Here is a 20,996-nt window from a genome sequence, read left to right as displayed (position 1 = left end):
TGGAGTTGAGGGGGTATGAGGGGGGGATGGGATCCCTCCTGAAATAAAAACGGTCCAAATCATCCCCCCTGTAAAACTGCCATCCCTCCTTTCCATCCCTTATGTCATTTCATCAATGAATGTGGTTTTACTGCTATTTCAACATTTAGTCATCACCAGAAAAATAACACCAGAAAAATAACTTATTTGACAATTTTTACCCGTTTCAAGTAGATTTTCACTTGAAATAAGTCGGAAAATCTGCCAGTGGGACAAGATTTATTTTCTTATTACAAGCAAAAAAATCTTGTTCCACTGGCAGATTTTTCTACTTATTTCAAGTGAAAATCTACTTGAAACAGGTGAAAATTGTTGTTTTTTCCAGTGATGAGTCTTGTTTTAAGTGTAATGAGATTTCTTTACTAAAATGAGACATTTTAACTAGAAATAAGACAAATATTCTTGTTAAGATTTAGAGTTTTTGCAGTGATCCATTTTACTTATCCTGTGAAGGACAGAGTCATATTGATAAGTTCAGAAAAGTGTTTTTTATTGTTGTGTTTTGATGTATTTGATGTAAGCCCAGTGGATATTTAAAGCTTACAGAAGGCTGCATTTAACTGCTGCTATGTCATTCCTGCAGTATTTCTGCAGCTGTTTTGGTCAGTGCTATTATTTGTAATATATTATATTATTGTAATCAGCACAAATTATCTGTCCCCATATGATAAAATCCACCATCCCCCCTGATGTTATTTTTACAACTCGAGTACTGTATACATCACTCATCCTTCGGGGCTGTAATTTAAATTGCTCTCCAGACCAACAGGGTGTGCTAATAATAAAAAATCCAAGATTCCGGCAGAAGGAAGTTACGGAGAGTTCCACTGCGCATGCGCGAAGTCTTCGAAGTATTCGCGCGGGCAGATTGAAAACATCGCCGACATGGAGTTTATGTCTGCGCTGCAGTTTCTCAAGTTAAAGGAAATCCCACAAGGTAAAACCTAATGTTTGTGTTGTTTTCTCTGGCACTATAATGTTTAAATCCAGGAATGTATCGGTGTCTAACATTTGTATTCGCCTGGTGCCGCAGAGACTGCTGTTTCCGGGGTTAAATGATGTTTCTGAGAGCAGAACAGAGTTCTCTGGGTGGGAAACAGAACGATACATGTGGAACACCTGGGAGGACCTGTGTGTGCTGGTTATGTCTAAAAGATGTCAGAGCCGTGTTGTAAATACATATTAATTTCTGAGACTGAACGAAACCGTGATCCAATAGATAAAATTCTCCGTTGTTGGTGTTCCCAAACAGACCTTAAAGATAAGGGAGGGTTTTCAACATACACATAAACATGCGGTGCGTCCGAAATGCCATACTAAACAGTATATACTCAAAAAGTATACTTAAGTTCGGCACACTTTGAGTAAATATCAGTAGTGTGCATTAATTCGGACGTACTACTCAAAGCCAGGTTGGGAGGGGGAGTTGTTACCATGGTAACAACTGTCACAGCAGCAGTAGCAGCACTGCTCCGCTCTTTCCTGTTTATCCTGGCCCAAACAAGATTACATTATATAATATTATTATATACCAATATTATAATATTAATATTATATAATAATATTATTATACTTTAATATTATACTTATGACATATACGTATCTTTTTTAATATTGAAAGACAAGATGCAAACACCACAATCCAACCGCCAGGGGGAGACACACACTCAGCGGCGGAAAATCAGGAAACAATGAACTACAAAAATAAATTGAAAAGAGACAGAAACTTAAGGTCTTGATGGCCTTTGCATTGGTGGAGAGACTAATGGTTCTAATGTATTGTTTGACCTCATTTTCAAAAATACAAAAAAGAGGCTTTTGATTAGTATACCGGGATTTATGAATAAACCATTTTGTCAAAAGTATAATAAGATTATTAATATAAAATTGTTTTTTTTGACAGAAGGATAGTCAATGAAGCCAAACAATACATGTTCAAAGCAAAGGGAGAAATGGGGTTCAACACAAACTCTAATCAAATTACAGATATGGACCATAATGTTGTAGTGAAAGAGCAACTCCAAAATAAATGAAAAACATCTTCATTGATCCTTCACAGAAACAACAGGCAGTGTCCATGTCTTTTTTGAAGCGTTGAAGAAAAATTTTACATGGGTAGACTCTGTGAATTATTTTAAAAGAAACTTCTTTCATTTTATTTGTAATTAAGTATTTTGCAGGTAAAGACCAAATCTTTTTCCAATCAAGATGGTTAACAAGGTTATTCCAATAAGAAAGCACATATGGAATTGAACATCCTTCTGAAACAATGCACGTAAATAACGATTATTATTACGTCTTGAGGAGAAACGAATCTCACCAATTTCAAGTTTAGTCGGATCAAAAGACAAATTTAAATTTAAGTTCAGTCCCGTCGTACTTTTAAATAACATAACGACTCCAGTAGGGATTGCGTTTATAATGACATTAAATTCCTTAACAGGGACAATAATATTGAATTTCAACAAAAATTCTTGATATCTCAAGAGTAAGACATTTGAATTAAACAGTTGACCAACCAAAAGAATGTTATTAGAAAACCAGTGAGGGTAAAACATTTATTTTTTTCTGTATATAATGTCTTTATTGTTCCATAAGTAGTATATATGTGGAGAAAAATTATGTTTATAAATTAATGACCATGAGAGAAGCATCTGTTTATGAAAGTTGGATAATTTTGTAGGGAGTTTTTCCGATATTATGGTTACAAAATAAAAGGAAATTTAGGCCTCCCAATCTAGAAAAAATAAGATTTGGTATAAAGTTCCAAATTGAAAGTGGGTTCTTTAATAATTGTTTAAGCCAATTAATTTTGAATGTGTTATTCAAAGTAGAAAAGTCTAAAAAGTTAAGGCCACCCTTATCATATGAGTTCATTATTACTGATTTTTTGATATAGTGAGTTTTGTACCTCCAAATAAAATTAAAAAGCAATTTGTCAATATTGTTTGAAATCTTTGTGTTTACATCCATAAAGCAGCATATGTGAGGCTGGATATTCCCTCAGCTTTAGTGAGTAGAATTCTACCTCTTAGTGTTAAGTCTCGCTGCAACCACTGGTTCAGTTTTTTTCGTGTTTTGTCAATAATTAAATCAAAATTCAAGTTGCACCTGGCCTTTCCATCTTTGGTGATTGAACTTCCAAGGTAAGTAATACAGTCTTTTACAGGTATATTACATACGGCAGGGATGTCACAATGTTTGAGAGCAAAAAGTTCACATTTTTTTATATTCAAGCAAAGACCGGAGGCATTAGAGAAGGTGTTAATCAAATCAATAGACAAAGGTATCTGAGAAATGTCGTATCATCAGCCAGCTGGCTGATTATAACTTCATTGTCTGCAATTGAGATTCCTTTTAGTGGACTAAGGTTTACATGTATATAGTCAGTGAGTAGTTGAGTACAAAGCAAAAAAAGATACGGAGATAACGGACATCCCTGCCGAACCCCACGTTTAAGAAAGAAACGAGGAGAAGTACCGGTATGCAACTTGATTGAACAGTTTCCATTAGTGTACATTGTTCTGATAGCACTGCTAAAATATGACCCAAAACCAAACGTTTCCAGGGCGTGATAAATGAATCTATGTTGTATTGTGTCGAAGGCCTTGTAGAAATCAACAAAAAGAATAAAACTTTCATCAGGGAACAAATCTGAGTAGTCAATTAAATCCAGAACTAATCTAATATTGTTGGAGATATGTCTGTTTTTCATGAAGCCAGATTGTGAGCTTGGTGCATCTGATGTAGTTTTTCTCTGCTTGCATCATGTATGTTTTTATGTCTGAACGTAGCTGTATGATGAATGTGCTGAATGTTTATATCTGCTGCAAACATAATCACCCTTCAAGGGACAAATGAATAAAGTGAAGTGAACACAATTATGGAATTAAGATGAGAAAAAGACAAATGACAGGTCCTGCAAAACTGGTCCACACCAGGTGAGACAACTTAACACTGCATTTTTATTGGTCGGCAGTCGTTGCAGCAAACTACTAAATGTGATTTCCTAAGAATAGATTTAGAACTGAAGATACTCAATTTTGACTAAAAAGTAAATACTTCTTAAGCTCACAAATGCATCGCTGTTTGTAATCTTTGATTCCCAGCCTGGGTGGATGAGGTCTGGGATGTGGAGTTCACAGAGAGGAAACCGTTGGACGACATCCTGGGGGAAGAACTGTTGGCGAGCAGAGACAAAGCCTTCAAAGACCTGTACCACTGTTTACTCTCTCATGTTGCTGACCAACGGCAGTCTGCGGCCAGTGATGACGTTTCACAGGTAAACTCATCTTTGTTGGTTTATTGTGGTTTTAACAAAACTGACTTATTATTAAAGACAAACATTTATTTATTTTTGGCTTAGAAAGATTGTTTTTCAGCAAAATGACATGGACATATTTAAGTGGCCATCATAAGAACAGAAAGAATTCCCTACATGTTCAGGAAAGAAGCCCAAATGCTTCTTTTTACTATGTATTTTAGCTTATAAGCCACTAAACTGTCTTTAATGGAAGGAAAGGTCATTAAGTTCTACCAACATTTATTTTGTTTCACAGCAAAGTAGGGCTGCAACTAACGATTATTTTAATAATCGATTAATCTGTCGATTATTTTTTTTGATTAATCGATGAATCGGATAAAAAAAAAAAAAAAAGCATTCAATTCCAACCAATCGAAAACAGAACTGACAGTGCAAATTCACAGTGCAGATAATCTTCAGAAAGTTCACAAACAGGTTGCTCCTTGAACATCCCTGAGCTTTTAAAGTATTGATTAAAAAAAACAAACTAAATGGACTAACACAGAAAGCATAAACATGTATGCTTTACATCTGCCAAATATATAAAAATAAAGTGCACAAAAGAGTATACTTTGTTTAAAAGGGACCTGAGCTGTCAGATCAATTTTTCCCATTTTTCCTGAAATTGTGTCTCTGTAATCGTAGTTTAGATGTCATTTTTTCCATTACAAATATTTCTTCCGCAGTGCTCAGCGCGGTTGCTGGTTCTGCTTTACACCCTCACCTTGTTATTGCTTTTTTACTTCCCGACAGCAGAACTTTAACAAGATATTCATCCTCTTTTTCAATTATATCTTGTTTCAAATTTCCCAAATAAAGTATCTTACAAGATTTGGGAATCTCGTATCCCATTATTTTTCTTAAACCCCGCCATATTATTATTTATTCTGGTAAGACCAGAAAATCTGCAAATACATGAAGCAAAGCTTTAAGGCATACAAAAGTCTTGACGCTTGGTCCGACTTCAAGGCAGGATTTGTTGTATAAATTAAAGTGATGAGGACACCGAACTTTATGATTTGACCGTTTAACGTTAGCTACCCAAAAATCCAACATTACCTGATACAAAATGGGAACCACAAATCCACGTTTCGGTGCCTGGAATCCAGTTGTTTCTGTGAATTGCAGCGATCCATTTGTCTCTCTTAAGCTTATTTTTCGGCAGTCTGTAAAACGATAACTCAGATTTCTTGCTAAATCTATGAGTCCAGTCGATCGCACAACAGCTCTTTCCCATTTTTAGATGTTTTACAGTTGCTCAAACTGAAAGTTTACGCTGCCACTCAGTCTTTCTGCCACTCAGTCTTTCCGCCACTCAGTCTTTCTGACACTCAGTCTTTCTGACACTCAGTCTTTCCGCCACTCAGTCTTTCCGCCACTCAGTCTTTCCGCCACTCAGTCTTTCCGCCACTCAGTCTTTCCGCCACTCAGTCTTTCCGCCACTCAGTCTTTCCGCCACTCAGTCTTTCCGCCACTCAGTCTTTCCGCCACTCAGTGGGCGTAACCCGCTGTGAAGTCTCATCTGTGACGTCACATTCCCTCTATTGAGTCTGCTTGTCTCTTGTGTTGCAGAGCATCTGGGTCATTCTGAGGGAGAACGGCGTGTCAGTCAAGTGTCTGGTGGCTGCGTTGTCTTTCTTTGTCCTGACTGCCAAAGCCAGAGCTGCTACTGTGCAGCAGCGGGCGGGCGGCCTGTACGCCGCCTCCCTCTACCTGCTGCTGCTGAGAATCCCAGGTGACACAATCTCACCACAGCACACACTTTCACACCATAAACTCACTTTGGTTCAACTCTGGAGCTAAGGTTTAGCTTTTATTCTGGTTTCAGTAGCTACAAACACAATTTTAATCATTTAATATGTAATAAATAGTTAAATAATATTTTGACTTAACTGCTTGTTTGTTACATTCCTTATTGTTTGATACTTTAGACTGTTTCCCTGGTTATTTGGCAGATTTCTGGTAATTGTGATAATGTTTTACTGTCATGGTTAAACTTTATTACCCATACTTAGTTTTTTTTTTTTTTTTTTTTTTTTATCTGTTCAGTACTTTTATAGAACCACTTTTTTTTTTTTTCCCCTCCCCAAAATTGAACATTTTAATGGGAGAACACAACTCAGCAGGACACACTAAACAGACATAATACCCCAGTAAGGAAAACAAAAAAAAGACAAAACAAAACAAAAAGTAGTACTGGGGCAGAGTAAAACGGATACGGAAATAATAAAAACTAGACAAAACAAACACACACCATCAGGCTGGCATAATGATATTGCTAGGGCATGCTGTAATTATTTCACATCATGTTAGCTAGGTAAACCAAAGTTCACTCCAAGGGGGTCCACTTTGTCCAGAACGGGCTGCCATATTTTGATAAATCCCTTGACATTGTCGTGGAGGGTATAGGTCAGTTTTTCCAGAGGGAGTACTCTCAGTACTTCCTTATACCAATCGTCCAGTGTCGGAGCATCCTTGGAAATCCAGAAAGTGAGAATAGTCTTCCTTGCTATGTACTATGTATTCCAATCAATTTAGCATTGTGGGCATTTCTTGCACTGTCTGCTTTAGCTGCCAAAACATACTGCAGAGGTGACAGTTATAAATCATATCCAACCAAAGTAACCACTTCATCCTTCACTTCTCCCCAGAACTTTTGTACCTTTACACATTTCCAAAACATATGTACATATGTGCCCACTTCAGTGTCACATTTAAGGCAGTTAGGAGAGGCCAGACCGAGTCTGCTCCTCAGTAGTGGTGTAAAATGGAGTCTATGTAATATTTTAAATTGTCTCTCTCTATCAGCATTACAGCTCAGAATAGTGAGTGTATTTCTTATAACCGCTGCCCAGTCATCCTCATCTATCTCACAATCCATATCACTCTGCCATAGCCTACGGATGTGATCAGTAGAGTAATTAGAATTTAGGCCAAAGGTTTCATAAACATGAGAGATAAATCTTTGCGGAATGGATTGTTTAAGAATATTTTCCAAAAAAGACTCATTTGGGGCATGTAGGTTTTTTGGTATATAATGTCTTATTTGCAGGTAGCGATAGAAATGAGACTGGTGTAAAGAATATTTACTTTTTAAGCCCTCAAAAGACTCCAATGTTCCTCCTTCATAAAGTTTAGCAAGCTGGTCTAGGCCATTCTCCTGCCAGAGTTTAAACACTGGATCCTGACATGAGGGAGGAAAATCTGGATTCCTCCATATGGGAGCCAGGAGTGAAAAATGGTTTTTAAGTTTGAAGCAAACCTTAATCTTGTTCCATGTATTCAATGTATTAAAAACAATAAAGTTATTTTGTACCTCTAATTTTACCTTTTTGTAATTCACAAAAGGACAGTCCTTAAGTGCCAGTAGGCCACAGTTTCTAGACTCTATATCGATCCATGTATTTGTAATGTCTGGATTCACCCATTCATATATGTACCGAAGTTGTGCTGCCCAGTGGTATGACCGCATATTTGGGACCCCCAGTCCACCTTGTTCTTTGCTTCTTTGCAGTTTGCCTATTTTCATTCTTACCTTTTTACCTTGCCAAATGAATTGTGTAAACATTTTATCCAAGTCTATGAAAAAACTGTTGGGAATTGAGTTTGGCAACATCTGGTGAGGGTACAATAACCTAGGTAATATGTTCATTTTGAGCACGCTTATCCTACCCAGCCAGGAGACAGGTAGGGTTCCCCATCTGTGTAAGTCCTCCCTAATGCGTGTTATGATCGGCTTAAGGTTAAGCTTGACCAGTTTTTTCAGAGAGGGACTGATTCTGATTCCAAGGTATGTTATCTCCTTAGGTGACCATTGAAAAGGAAATCCACTAGGTGGGGCACAACCCGTCAAAGCACCAATAGGCATAGCCTCCGTTTTCGATAAATTAACCTTAAAGCCTGAAATGTGTCCAAATTGTTGTAAACATTCAAGCAGACATGGTATGGTTGTGTGTAAATCGACTAAGTATAGCAAGACGTCGTCCGCATACAGAGAAATTTTATGCACTGTGCCTTTAACATTAAATCCTCTAATCGTTGTGATAGATCTAATGAGCTCTGCTAGAGGCTCGATGGCCAGAGCAAACAGGAGGGGGCTCAGCGGGCACCCTTGACGGGTACCTCGCTCAAGTGGGAATGGATCTGAGCAGTAAGAGTTGGTAATCACCGACGCTTTAGGGGAGCAGTACAGCAACTTCACCCAGTCAATAAAGCCTGTGCCTACTTCAAATTTTCCCATAGCATAAAAAAGGAAAGGCCATTCCACCCTGTCAAATGCTTTTAGTGAGTCTAGAGATACCACTAGTCCATGCATATCATTATCACTGGCCAGCTGTATTATGTTCAGAAGCCTCCTGATGTTGTTAGAGGAACTTCTACCTTTTAATAAAGCCTGTTTGGTCAGGTTTTACTAATACTGATATTAGAGGTTCCAGCCTTAAAGTCAAGACCTTAGCCAAAATCTTTGCATCTACATTAATGAGTGACACAGGCCTGTAAGAAGCTGGGTCTTCAGAGTCCTTGTTTTTTTTCAGAATCAGGCTAATATTGGCTAATGTCATTGTTTCAGGCAGATGGTGGGCTGTATCAAAACTATAGTTATAGGTTCTAGCCAGATAGGGAGTGAGCTTGTCCCTAAAAGCCTTGAACCATTCCACCGGTATCCCATCTGGGCCTGGAGATTTTCCACTGCGCATTAGCGCTATTGCCTCTAAAATTTCCTTTTCCTGAATGGGTTCACCCAGAACTTTCTGTTGCTCTTCAGTCAAAGTTGGTAATTTAATTTTCGAAAAGAATTTGTCGAGTTCATCTTTAGTGCCGTTATTGTCAGATTTATATAATGACTTGTAAAATGATACAAAGACCGAATTAATGTTTTTCCTATCAAAATGTCTTTTCCCTCCCACATCTCTGATCCCTGCTATTGTGTTATAATTTTGCTTCTGATTAATTAGGCGTGCCAGATATTTACTAGGTTTATTCCCATATTCGTACAGTCGTTGCTTTTGATAAAATAATGATCTGGAGGCCTTCTCGTTCAATATTGAATTTAGTGACGCTTTAATAGTTTGTATTCTAATGAGGTTAGTTCTAGTTGGATTAGATTTATGAGTCGTTTCTGCCTTTTTCAAATCTGCTTCCAGTTCGTTTTGCTTCAGCAATAATGATTTTTTCCGGTGTGACATATGAAATGGTGAATCCTCTGATATAGGCCTTTGCAGATTCCCAAAGAAATTCAGGATTTGTTTCACTATTGTCATTCATATCAAAAAATAGTTTTCTCTCTGCTTCCATCTTCTTTTTAAAATCCTTATCGTTAAGTAAATATGATGGAAATCGCCATCTTTGCCTGCCCATTGTGGACTCACTAATGGCCAATTCTAAATAGACTGGGGCATGATCACTAATATGAATAGATCCTATACTGCATGCAGTCACTTGTCCTATAATTTGCGGCGGTATGAAGAAATAGTCAATTCGTGAATACGAATTGTGCGGATTAGAGTAGAACGTGAAGTCCCTAACTGGTGAATTTAAAGTTCTCCATATATCTTTCAGATCAATATCATCTAACATTTTAACTAGTGGAGCACCTGTACCTGTTTGTCTATGTGTATTTGCTGTGGACCTGTCTAATTTGTTGTCTAAACAGCTATTAAAGTCGCCGCCCAGTACTGTGAGGGGGCATTTGTATTCCTCCAATACTGTTGCTACATTAGTCCAAAATGAGGGAGGCGGTGGATTAGGGGCATATATGTTCATCATAGTAATATGTGTACCATAAATTGTACCATGGACAAGGACGTATCTCCCCTCAGGATCTGTCTTGCATGTGTTAAGAACAAATGGTGTGGCCCTGTGGATCAAAATGGCAACTCCTCTACTGTTAGAGGTGAATGATGAGTAAAAGGCCTGACCCACCCAGTCTCTTTTCATGTTTCATGTGCTCTTTATCCACTAAATGGGTTTCTTGTAAGAAAGCAATTTGTACTTTGTCCTTCTTGAGAAAGCTTAATATTTTCTTCCGCTTTATTGGATTGTGGATCCCTTTTACGTTAAATGTGCAGAATTTAATGCTATTTACACATACCATTTACCACTTTTTCCTGGTGTCATATATGGACCCTGTCTTTCTGATGGAGCTCTGAGCATCTGTATTATCAAACCCTAGCCTACCTATCTTATATAGAAATTCCCTTCTGGTGGTGGAAAACAAAAACAGACATTTAACTACACTAGACAACAAAAAACATTTTAACCATACACATACCTGCTGTAACATTGACCTATCTGTAGGGCGCATGTGAGGCCTCCTAATCTAACCTCGAATCAAACATGAGTAGGATGAGATAGAGCTCCCCAGACTCTATATAATGTAAAGACATCTTTCAGAGATAGTAATTATTCAGTAATCGTCACCAACTTAAATGTTACCTTTCTGGTCCTGCAGGCAAATAACAGAGGAGGAGTATGTCACATAACCTGGAGTAAACAAACCCCCGTCATCAGTGTCAAAATAAAATAAAAGTGTTGTAGTCACAGGATATAATAACCAAAAGCAGTGGATCATACATGTACTAAAAAATTTTTTTTTTTTAAATGTTTCCCCATTTTTGTCTGTTTCCTCAGTAAATACAAACAAAGGTTAGTAAAATAACCCACTCCACTGTGTTCAATCATCAGAAATCAACTCAAGCTTCCAATAATCACAGTCCATGTCTGCACCGATAATGTCTATTAACCTCCTTTTATATAAAACGAATTGTCAGCTGCCTGACCATGGTGAACACGTTTGCTTAATTACTCCAGATTACCTTGCAGCTGTCCCTCCCGTCTTGTCTTTCTGCAGCTCCTCAACATACCTCTGTGCTTCAGCTGCAGTTTTAAAGAGCTGGACCTTGTTGTCATGTGCAATGCGCAGCACAGCGGGGAAAAGCATCCTGTAGGGAATCCCCAGCGCTTGGAGTGACTTCTTTGCCTCCAGAAACTCACGTCGCCTTTTCTCCACCGCGGGTGAAAAATCTTCAAAGAGATGAATGCGGTTCCCGGATTCCCGGATTTCTCCCATGCTTCTTGCCTTTTGCATGACGAGCTGTTTGTCCGCGTAGTTGTGGAGCCGGATGTATATGATCCTCGGTCTCGTTGCCTCCGGCCGCGGCTGCGCTGGAGTGCGGTGGCACCTGTCCATCTTGATCCGGTCGTTTTTCACCGTGAGCTTCAGGGTTTTTGGCAGCCACGGCTCGAAGAAGTCCTTTGCGTTGGCGCCCTCAGTGCGTTCTGGCAGGTTGACGATTTTAATGTTATTACGTCTGGACCTGTTCTCCTGGTCTTCTAGCCTGTTAATGGCCTCACTCAGCCGCGCCTCGGTGTGCTGAAGTTCAGCTTGCAGTTGCGACACCGTGTCTTCTGTGTCGGAAATTCTCTGCTCCGCATCTTCCACTCTTCTTTCAACAGCTTTTACCTTTTCGCACACCGAGCTCACTGATTTGGCTATCTGGTCAAGTTTCATATCCAGACTCGTGCTGAGTTTGGCGAATACTCCTTCACTTATCTTTGCCACCAGGCCATCTGTGTCCTCGCTCTCCGCCATGCCGCCTGAACCGCTGGGCGCTGTTCCCGGCTGACTTTTTCGAGAATTATGTCGTAAAACTCGTCTGTTTTCAGGTTCCTTAGCCCAAAATTCACGCAATGACTTACTTCCCTGGTCGTACTGTTTCAGCTGCATTAAATTATTTCTGAAATGTTCAAAATCGTGTTTAGTCCGGGAGCTCGACTCTGACGCTCCTACTCCCTCCGCATCACGTGGCCCTCTCTACCCATACTTATTTAAAAATGTTTTTAAATTATGCATTTCTCTGAGCATTATGCAGCCTTACCTTTGGGTAACTTTGCTCCTGGCAGACTGGTATTTTCTTGAATGTTGAACTTCAGTTTAATGGTTTTACAACACTTTTCAGACTGATTTAGTGAGCAACTTTGCAGCACTTCACCCATGGGTTCTAGTTTTTTTCCTTTTGGAATTACTATAACGCATGCCTGACCAGCAAACGAGTAAAACACGCTGTGTTTGTATTTACTACAAACACAACTTCAAACAAAATAATCTGATTTGATCAGATTATTTTCTTTTTATGTCTGTACTCAAATCATGGATTTAAAGAGAGGTTAGCATGTTTTGCATATGGATGTGAGAGTCTGTCTTCAAAATGTCTGTGTACATCTTCACTGCTTTCTAGGGAGCATTGCCAACGAAGTTTTTCATGAAGTTTTCATGGACACGTGTTGTGACTTGACCTCCCACTGCTGGCCTCAGGATGTTGGGAAGAAGCGCAAGAAGGACGGACTCAAGGGTCAGATGGACAGCAAACGCTCCAAACCACAACGCCAAGACCATGCAGAGGTATTATCAGGGATCACACACACTCAACAGGACTCTCTTCCACCATCAAGCAAGTTAACTTGTGTGTAACAAGTGTGCGTGCGTGTGCGCGTCAGCAGCGATTCCTCTAAGACTGCAAGGGAAGCTCAGCTTCCTCTAAAATGTCAAAAAATAAGTGGTCAATTAAAGCTGCAAGCAGCGGTGAACAGGCCCTCGCACTCATGTCCACCGCCCCCCATAAGCATATCAGAAATGACACCACCCACGACTTTCTATGTCAAAATTTCAAAAGTTATAGCAGAAAATAGGGACAACCAATCAGAAGAAGGGGCGGGGCTAATTTTCACCAATTATGGTCAAGGACTCAATACCGAGTCTTTATGTCAAACCATTCGAAGTAATGTACGACTCTCTATGTCAAACCATTCAAAAGTTATAGCAGAAAATAGGAAGAACCAATCAGAAGAAGGGGCAGGGCTAATTCAGGCCAATGAAGCTCAAGGACTCAATACAGAGTCCGATGACACCACCCACAACTCTCTATGTCAAACCATTCTAAAGTTATGGCAGAGAAAAGTATTCCAGGGGGTGCTGTTGAGCCATTTTACCACGTCCATTAATGCAAAATTTATCACCAAGCCTGGCTTGCATGACAAATTTGGTGCCTTTTGGGGAACTATCAAATATGGACCAATCAGATGAAGGGGGGGCGCGCTTTTTGGTGTCTAGCATCGACACGGTAACACTTTTGAAAGAGACAAGTAATGCGTGGTGTCGGAGGATGGAGACGCATATTTTGATGTATAACACACCCGGGTGCACATTACGGTTTGGGCCGTATTAACTGCCGAAGGAATGGCATACATTTTGCCAAAATTACACAATTAATTCAAAATGGCCGACTTCCTTTTCGGTTTCGGCCATGGCGCCAAGAGACCTTTCTTTAAGTTGCGACATGATACAGGTGTGTACCGATTTTCGTGCATGTACGTCAAACCGTATTGTGGGGCTTGAGGCACAAAGTTTTCCGGGGGGCGCTGTTGAGCCATTTTGCCACGCCCATTAATACAAACCATGAAATATCAAATTTATCGCCAGGCCTGCCTTGCATGCAAAATTTGGTGACTTTTGGGGAACTATCAAATATGGACCAATCAGATGAAGGGGGGCGCGCCTTATGGCGTCTAGCGTCCCCACGGTAACACTTTTGAAAGAGAAAAGTAATGCGCGTAGTCACAGGATGGAGACGCATATTTTGATGTATAACATACCTGGGTGCACGCAGAGGTGGAAAAAGTACAAAAATATTGTACTTAAGTAAAAGTACAAATTTTCTGCTTGAAAATTACTTAAGTAAAAGTAAAAAGTACCCATTAAGAACATTACTTAAGTAAAAGTATAAAAGTACCTCAACTTAAATATAATAAAGTACCAAAAGTACATGGTGTAAAATGTACTAAAGTACAAAGTACAAAATTATTTTCAAAAGGATTGCAAAGAAATGAAGAATCCAAGAATTTGCTTACAACTCTAAATAATGGTTATATTATTCTGACCCCTTTAGCGTTTGTTTCCATTACCCCATTTTAATTTCTCCCTTTGCTCATCACTGCTGCTGTACCCCATTGGCCCCGCTGACAGGCCCACCCCCAGCCTGTAGTATGCAGTGACAACATTAAGCAACCCCAGCTGATAAAGGATGAGACTTTGAACTTTTAAATGCCAAAACCACCTTAGAAGGGGTGGAATCAAAGAATGGTGCCCATGGACACGCGTCGGCTGCCGCTCAAGGCTGATTTATGGTTCCGCGTTACACCAACGCAGGGCCCGTACCCTACGGCGAGGCTCTGCGTCGATTTAACGCGGAACCATAATTCAGGCTTCAGTCCTCATCGGTACTCGACGCAACGGCGGTTCCTCCGGCCTTCCGGCCCGCCTCTGCGGCGCAACTCTCCCGGGAGCTGCGGCTCCTTCTCGGTATATTCATGCGCCCCCCTTCCTTCCCGTCCGCCTTATGGTTCCAGGCATCAGATTCTTCCGCGGATCCGCGGAATTCCGCGGATTTTGGTCTCAGTAAAAAATGTCCGCGGTGTCCGCGGAACGGGGGGAAAAATAAATAAAAAAGTAGGGTTACGGCGTAGGTTCTGCGTCGATTTAACGCAGTACCATAAATCAGCCTTCACAGACAGACAGCCAGGACGCGGCAGCAGCAGAAATGAAGAGGAGCCGGCAGCTCAGTTTAAAATAAATTTTTGCAGCGGGTGTTGCAGGTAGGCTGTGTAGAGATGAGTATGGGCTTCACCGCCCCTTGAAATACGGAATTGTTATGTAATTGGGAATTAAAAGTTGCGTTTGCGCTCCGTTGCCTCGTTAAGCCTCATTTATGGTTCCGCGTCAAATCGACGCAGAACCTACGCCGTAGGGTACGCGGCGACCCGCAATGTACAGCGTAGGTTCTGCGTTGGTCTGACGCGGAACCATAAATAAGCCTTTACCTCAGCTGCTGCTAACTGCACCGACACACGCGACTTTAAACAAAAAAAAAGTCAAGTCAAGATGTCTCCAGAGGCTCCAAACACCCCACCTCGTCCTAAAAGAGGAAACAGAGGTCTCTCTGAGGTGTGTCAGACAGCTGCAGGAACCTTCACAAACGTAATATAACGTCCCAGAGGAGCCAGGCATCTGTTGCACAGTTCCTCATACCTGAATCATCCCCTGAGCTTGATATGGTGTGATACGGGACATATATTATGCTCTTATTTATTGGTCATAATATACAGGTGAAGGTCAGAAAATTACAATATATTGCTAAACTTAGTTTCAGTAAATTCAACTAAAGGTGAAACAAATATATTATTTCCCACTACATGCAAAGTGAGATATTTCAAGCCTTTATTTGTAATAATTTTAATGATTCTGGCCCACAGCTTATGAAAACCCCAAATAAAAAATCTCAAAAAATTTGAATATTTTATGAAATCAATAAAGAATTAAATAATCAAAATTATAGCAAATAGTTCAGTGGAGCTCCTCATCACTGAACTTTGAGCAGATCTGTTCGGAGTTCCACACCACAGTTCTGAAAGACAAGGAGCTGCTTGTCTTTTGTCGTTTTGTCATTTAATTTAGGTGTGAAAGGGGGATTCTGGCCATTGTAGAAGTTTAAGATATAATTATCTTGATTTCAAGATTTATTCATGCATGAAGAATTACCCATGATGATAAATGCGTGTTATGTTATCAAAATGCATCATTCTTTGCAAAAATTCAGATTTTTTTGTGTGTATTCTTGCATTGATAAAAGATGTGATTATGGAGCTTTGAGACCACCAGAATGCACCATTTTGAGTCTATTTTTCAAATTTTTCCGGGGGAGCATGCCCCCGGACCCCCTAGAGGGTTCGGGCACGTTGCGCCCTCACTCGTCCGCGTCGAGAATTTTCCTCTTTTTTTAGGACAAGCCATTCTGATGCCTGGGTTCCGCGTTAAATCGACGCACACCTTACAGCTTGTCCACACTGCATGCGAGCGTCCGACTGTCGCGCCGCACTGCGTGGCATCGGACGCGCTCTGTCCACACTGAACGCGTTATCGGGAGATTTTGACCGTTTTTATTTTAGAGGTTCATGATTTGGACGGCTTTTATTTCAGGGGGGGATGAGGGGGGGATGCCCCCCTCATCCCCCCCTCATCCCCCCTCATCCCCCCTCATCCCCGCATATTATTGAGCTGAACTTGCTAACTGCTACTGACAAAACACAAAAATAATGGTAACTTACCAGAAACGTCCAGCTCCCTGGCGATCTCCCTCCAGCCAGCTGCCACTTTATTGAGGTTTTTGTAGTGAAATGAGGAGGTATCATAAAGATAACTTCTCATTTCAACTAGCTGGATCAGCCGTTCCTCATCCATGACTGTTTCCTACAGCGCTTTCAACCGGCTTTTAACGCAGGCGGCAGGAAGAAAATAGAAGCAGGTCTAACGTCCGACCAAAGTGGGGAAAAAAAACGAACAAAATAACGGCGTGTGGTGACGCAATCAAACAGCGAACAGCTGGAGTGAGCGGCGTGTTCGTGGTGTTAAAGCAGCAAACATGTCAGCATGTCAGATCATTACTGGGATGTGGGGAAAAAGCAGAAAACACGAGAAATTATCAAATAGGTACCAGATCTTGTTGGATCCGGCACAAATTAAGCCCTAATAAGATTAAGATAAGATTCTTATTATATCTTATTATTTTATCAGAACCTTCCAGCTCCTTGGCGATCTCCCTCCAGCCAGCTGCCACTTTATTGAGGTTCTTGTATTGAAATGACTGTTTCCTACAGCGCTTTCAACTTTTTTTTCAACTTTCAACCGGCTTTCAACGCGACCGACGGGAAGAAAATAGAAGCAGGGCGTGCGACAAAAGTCCTGCTCAAAACGGCGCGCCGCATCGCGCTGCGGCGCTCGCAACCAGTGTAGACAGTGCAAATAAAAAATAAAGCAATGGAACTGTTTTTGACGCTGACGCTCGCTCGCGTCGCATGCAGTGTGGACACGGTGTTACGCCGTAGCTCTGCGCCGGTGTAACGCGGAACCATAAATCAGCCCCCGCCGTGCTGTTCTTTAATTTGTAGCGAGTTACGACGTGTCCAATTTTAAATATAGCGAATTAAAAGTATGATTTTTTTTCCTTGAAAATGTAACGAAGTAAAAGTAAAAGTACAGAAAAATGAAAGTATCAATAAAAGTACAAATTCTCAAAAATCTTACGTAAGTACAATAACGAAGTACTTGTACTTCGTTACTTTACACCACTGGGTGCACGTTACGGTTCGGGCCGTATTAACTGTCGAAGGAATGGCATAAATTGCTCCAAAATTACGCGATTAATTCAGAATGTTCAAAATGGCCGACTTCCCGTTCGGTTTCGGCCATGGCGCCAAGAGACTTTTCTTTAAGTTGCGACATGATACAGGAGTGTACCGATTTTCGTTCATGTACGTCAAACCATATTGTGGGGCTTGAGGCACAAAGTTTTTTCTGTCTGAACCAATCAGATGAAGGGTGGGCGCGGTTTTTGGCATCGCCACGGTAACACTTTTGAAAGAGAAAAGTAATGCGTGTTGTCGCAGGATGGAGACGCATATTTTGATGTATAACACACCTGGGTGCACGTTACGGTTCGGGCCGTATTAATTGCCGAGGGAATGGCATAAATTGCGCCAAAATTACACAATTAATTCAAAATAGCAGACTTCCTGTTCGGTTTCGGCCATGGCGCCAAGAGACTTTTCTTTAAGTTGTGCCATGATACAGGTGTGTACTGATTTTCGTGCATGTACGTCAAACCGTATTGTGGGGCTTGAGGCCCAAAGTTTTCAAGGGGGCGCTGTTGAGCCATTTTGCCACGCCCATTAATGCAAACCATTAAATATCAAATTTTTCGCCAGGCCTGGCTTGCATGCAAAATTTGGTGACTTTTGGGCATGTTTAAGGGGGCAAAAAGGCCTTCCTTTTGTCAGAAGAAAAAAAATTCCTACAGATACAATAGAGCCTTCGCACTGTAAGTGCTCGGGCCCTAAAAATTCCTAAAGATACAATAGGGCCTTCGCACTGAAGGTGCTCGGGCCCTAATAACAATTCCTACAGATACAATAGGGCCTTCGCACTTACAGTGCGAAGGCCCTAAATATGTACTGTTGTGTTTTAGGGGTGGGCGATATGACCTAAAATTAATATCACGGTATTTTTCATCTTTTGAACGGTGACGGTATAATATCACGGTATTTTTTGGTACGTTTTGGGAGGAGTAGCCTGTCCTGTCCCTTTATGTGAATAAGGTTAATATTTTTATAATATAATAAGTAAATGGTAGTATCCTTATCAAAAAGAGACATGGGAGAGTATTATGCATTCTCAACATTTTTTTTTTTTTTTTTTTTTTATTATATTATATTTTGTAAACCTGTCTTAAAATGTAATACTGGACCTCGGTTGGGCTGGTTGGACAGCGGGTGGTGGAAAATTTCCCTTAATTTGAAATCCAAAACTTGACAGGTTTATGCCATGAGTATTCATATACAGTAATCCCTTGTTTTTCGAGAGGGTTACGTTCCAAAAAGAACCCGTGATAAGTGATATTCACATAGTAGCAACCCTTTTTTTTTTTTACAATTATTATACAAAGCTTCATATTGCGGAGTTCAGCACCGCCTCGCACGTATTTCTCTGCTCTTAAGCCGCTCCATCCCGACTCGCGCTGCAGCGTCTTTTTCTTCTAAAGCCCGCGATACAGGTGTGTTTTTTCGAGAGAAGAACATGGTTATGGGTATTTTTTTGTCACTCTTTTTTTCTTCTGGGCAAAAAGATTCTTTTAAACCGACATTCATTCATTTTTTCTCCATCTTGAAGTCTGGTATTCCAGCAGGTTGAAACAGCGCTCTGCTCCGCTGCCGTCAAAGACCCGCCCAGCTCCACTTCTGATTGGCTAGTGTTAGTTTGGTTGAGCGCCAGAGCTGCTTTCCTTTCATTCCATTGGTAGACGAACACGGTTGACTCAAACCTTTTTTTTTCTCTCAAACCTTTTTTTTTTTTTTTTTTTTAAAGCAGTCAAACTCGCACGCCGAGAAAAAAAACTCCGTACGCCGGAGATCCGGCACGGTGCCGGAATACTTTAAGCCCTGTCATTTCTTACTACTCTTGTCGTAAGGTGTAGCAGCATAAACGATGCCTGCAGTGAAAGCTGTTTAGTCTTGGGACGTGCTCCGCTGGTGCTGGAGCAGCAGCGGGACCAGCTGCTGGTCCCACTTGCGCTCGTTTTGGCCCGGGTTGCCTCTTCATATTCACGGGCGTGCGTGTTTTTTAAGTGATGAAACAGGTTGCTTGTGTTTCCACCTCTTGCTGTCACAACACGGCAGCAAACCTTGCATATCACCGACGTTTTTAATGTCTTATTTAGGCTTATTATTTTATAATTGATTTATTACGGTATTGACGGTATTGCAAAATCCATGTCGTGGCGCAGTGTCACACCGGTGATGACTATGACACCGGTGTACCGCCCACCCCTATTGTGTTTACATTTCATTGACTATATATGCGCTAGAACGTGATCACCTTTAGTTCAGAATCAGTGTCTTATCACAGGTCACAGACGCGACTTTCTCCTCATTCATTCCTGCAGCTTCACAGTAACAGTAACAGCAGAAGCTCAGCGTCTATGAAGCTGGAGTGGGTTGTTCCACTGCAGCCAGACCGCAGCATCATTGGATAAATGCTGGGTTTGTCCCATCCATCTGAAGCTTCTCTGGGGGGCTATGGGGCAGTGGGCGCGGCCTCGGCTGGCCTGCTGCATGATGATTGGATGATCTGTCTGAGGCTGAATCCCTTTCTGATTGACAGCCAAATGAGCGAATCAGCGATCTTGTTTTGTAGCTTCATTCCGTCATAACCAGGCAAGCAATTTAATTCAATTTTTCAATTCAATTTTATTTATATAGCGTCTAATACAACAGAGTTGTCTCTAGACGCTTTACAGAGACCCATACCCAGAACATGACCCCCGAGCAGTTATTACATAAACAATGGCAGGTAAAAACTCCCCTAGTGGGAGAAAAACCTTAAGCCAAACAGTGGCAAGGAAAAACTCCCCTTTAGGAAGGAAGAAACCTTGAGCAGGACCAGGCTCATCAGGGGGGACCCTCCTGCCGAGGGCCAGACTGGTGGGTCAGGGACGGCAACAGCACAGCAGGCAGGTGGAAGCAGCAACAGGATGACCGGGGGTGGGGACCACAGGCCAGCACACAGCTCCCGAAGCTCCGGCCCAATCAGCAAGTCCCAGGTTGGGGTGCAGGGTCAGGAAAAGACTTGTGCTCCGTAATGCAAGCTACAAGCCACCCACGGCCACCTGCAGGACAAAAGAGAGAAAAGGGAGGAGAAGGGGGGGCCAGCAACGGGATGACCAGGGGTGGGGACCGCAGGCCAGCACGCAGCTCCCGAAGCTCCGGCCCAATCAGCAAGTCCCAGGTTGGGGTGCAGGGTCGGGGAAAGACTTGTGCTCCGTAATGCAAGCTACAAGCCACCCACGACCACCTGCAGGTTCCGGTGTCCGGCAAAGGATGCTGCAACATGGACAAAAGAGAGAAAAGGGAGGAGAAGGGGGGGCCAGCACAAGAAACCACAGGAGCGACTCTGACACACTAAAGTTTACACTACCTAGAGATTTACCAACACCAGCTAGAGGTTTACTAAACACTAACTATAGGCTTTACTAAACAGAAATGTTTTAAG

General features: G+C 41.3%; 1 protein-coding gene across 1 annotated transcript in view; it reads left to right on the top strand.

The window, feature by feature from the left end:
* Positions 1 to 861: 861 nt before the first annotated feature.
* The window catches only part of ncapd3 (non-SMC condensin II complex, subunit D3), a 69,554-nt gene continuing 49,419 nt past the window's right edge, over positions 862 to 20,996 (top strand). Inside the window, exons 1-4 of the mRNA XM_061745402.1 lie at positions 862 to 976; positions 4,149 to 4,321; positions 5,915 to 6,077; positions 12,580 to 12,743. Of these exons, the coding sequence (XP_061601386.1) occupies positions 925 to 976; positions 4,149 to 4,321; positions 5,915 to 6,077; positions 12,580 to 12,743 (552 nt within the window). The 5' untranslated portion in view covers positions 862 to 924. The remainder of the gene's footprint in view (positions 977 to 4,148; positions 4,322 to 5,914; positions 6,078 to 12,579; positions 12,744 to 20,996) is intronic.

Source organism: Cololabis saira, chromosome 17 (genome assembly GCF_033807715.1).
Source record: "Cololabis saira isolate AMF1-May2022 chromosome 17, fColSai1.1, whole genome shotgun sequence".
NCBI lineage: Eukaryota > Metazoa > Chordata > Actinopteri > Beloniformes > Belonidae > Cololabis > Cololabis saira.
This window is presented reverse-complemented; position numbering and strand designations above follow the sequence as displayed.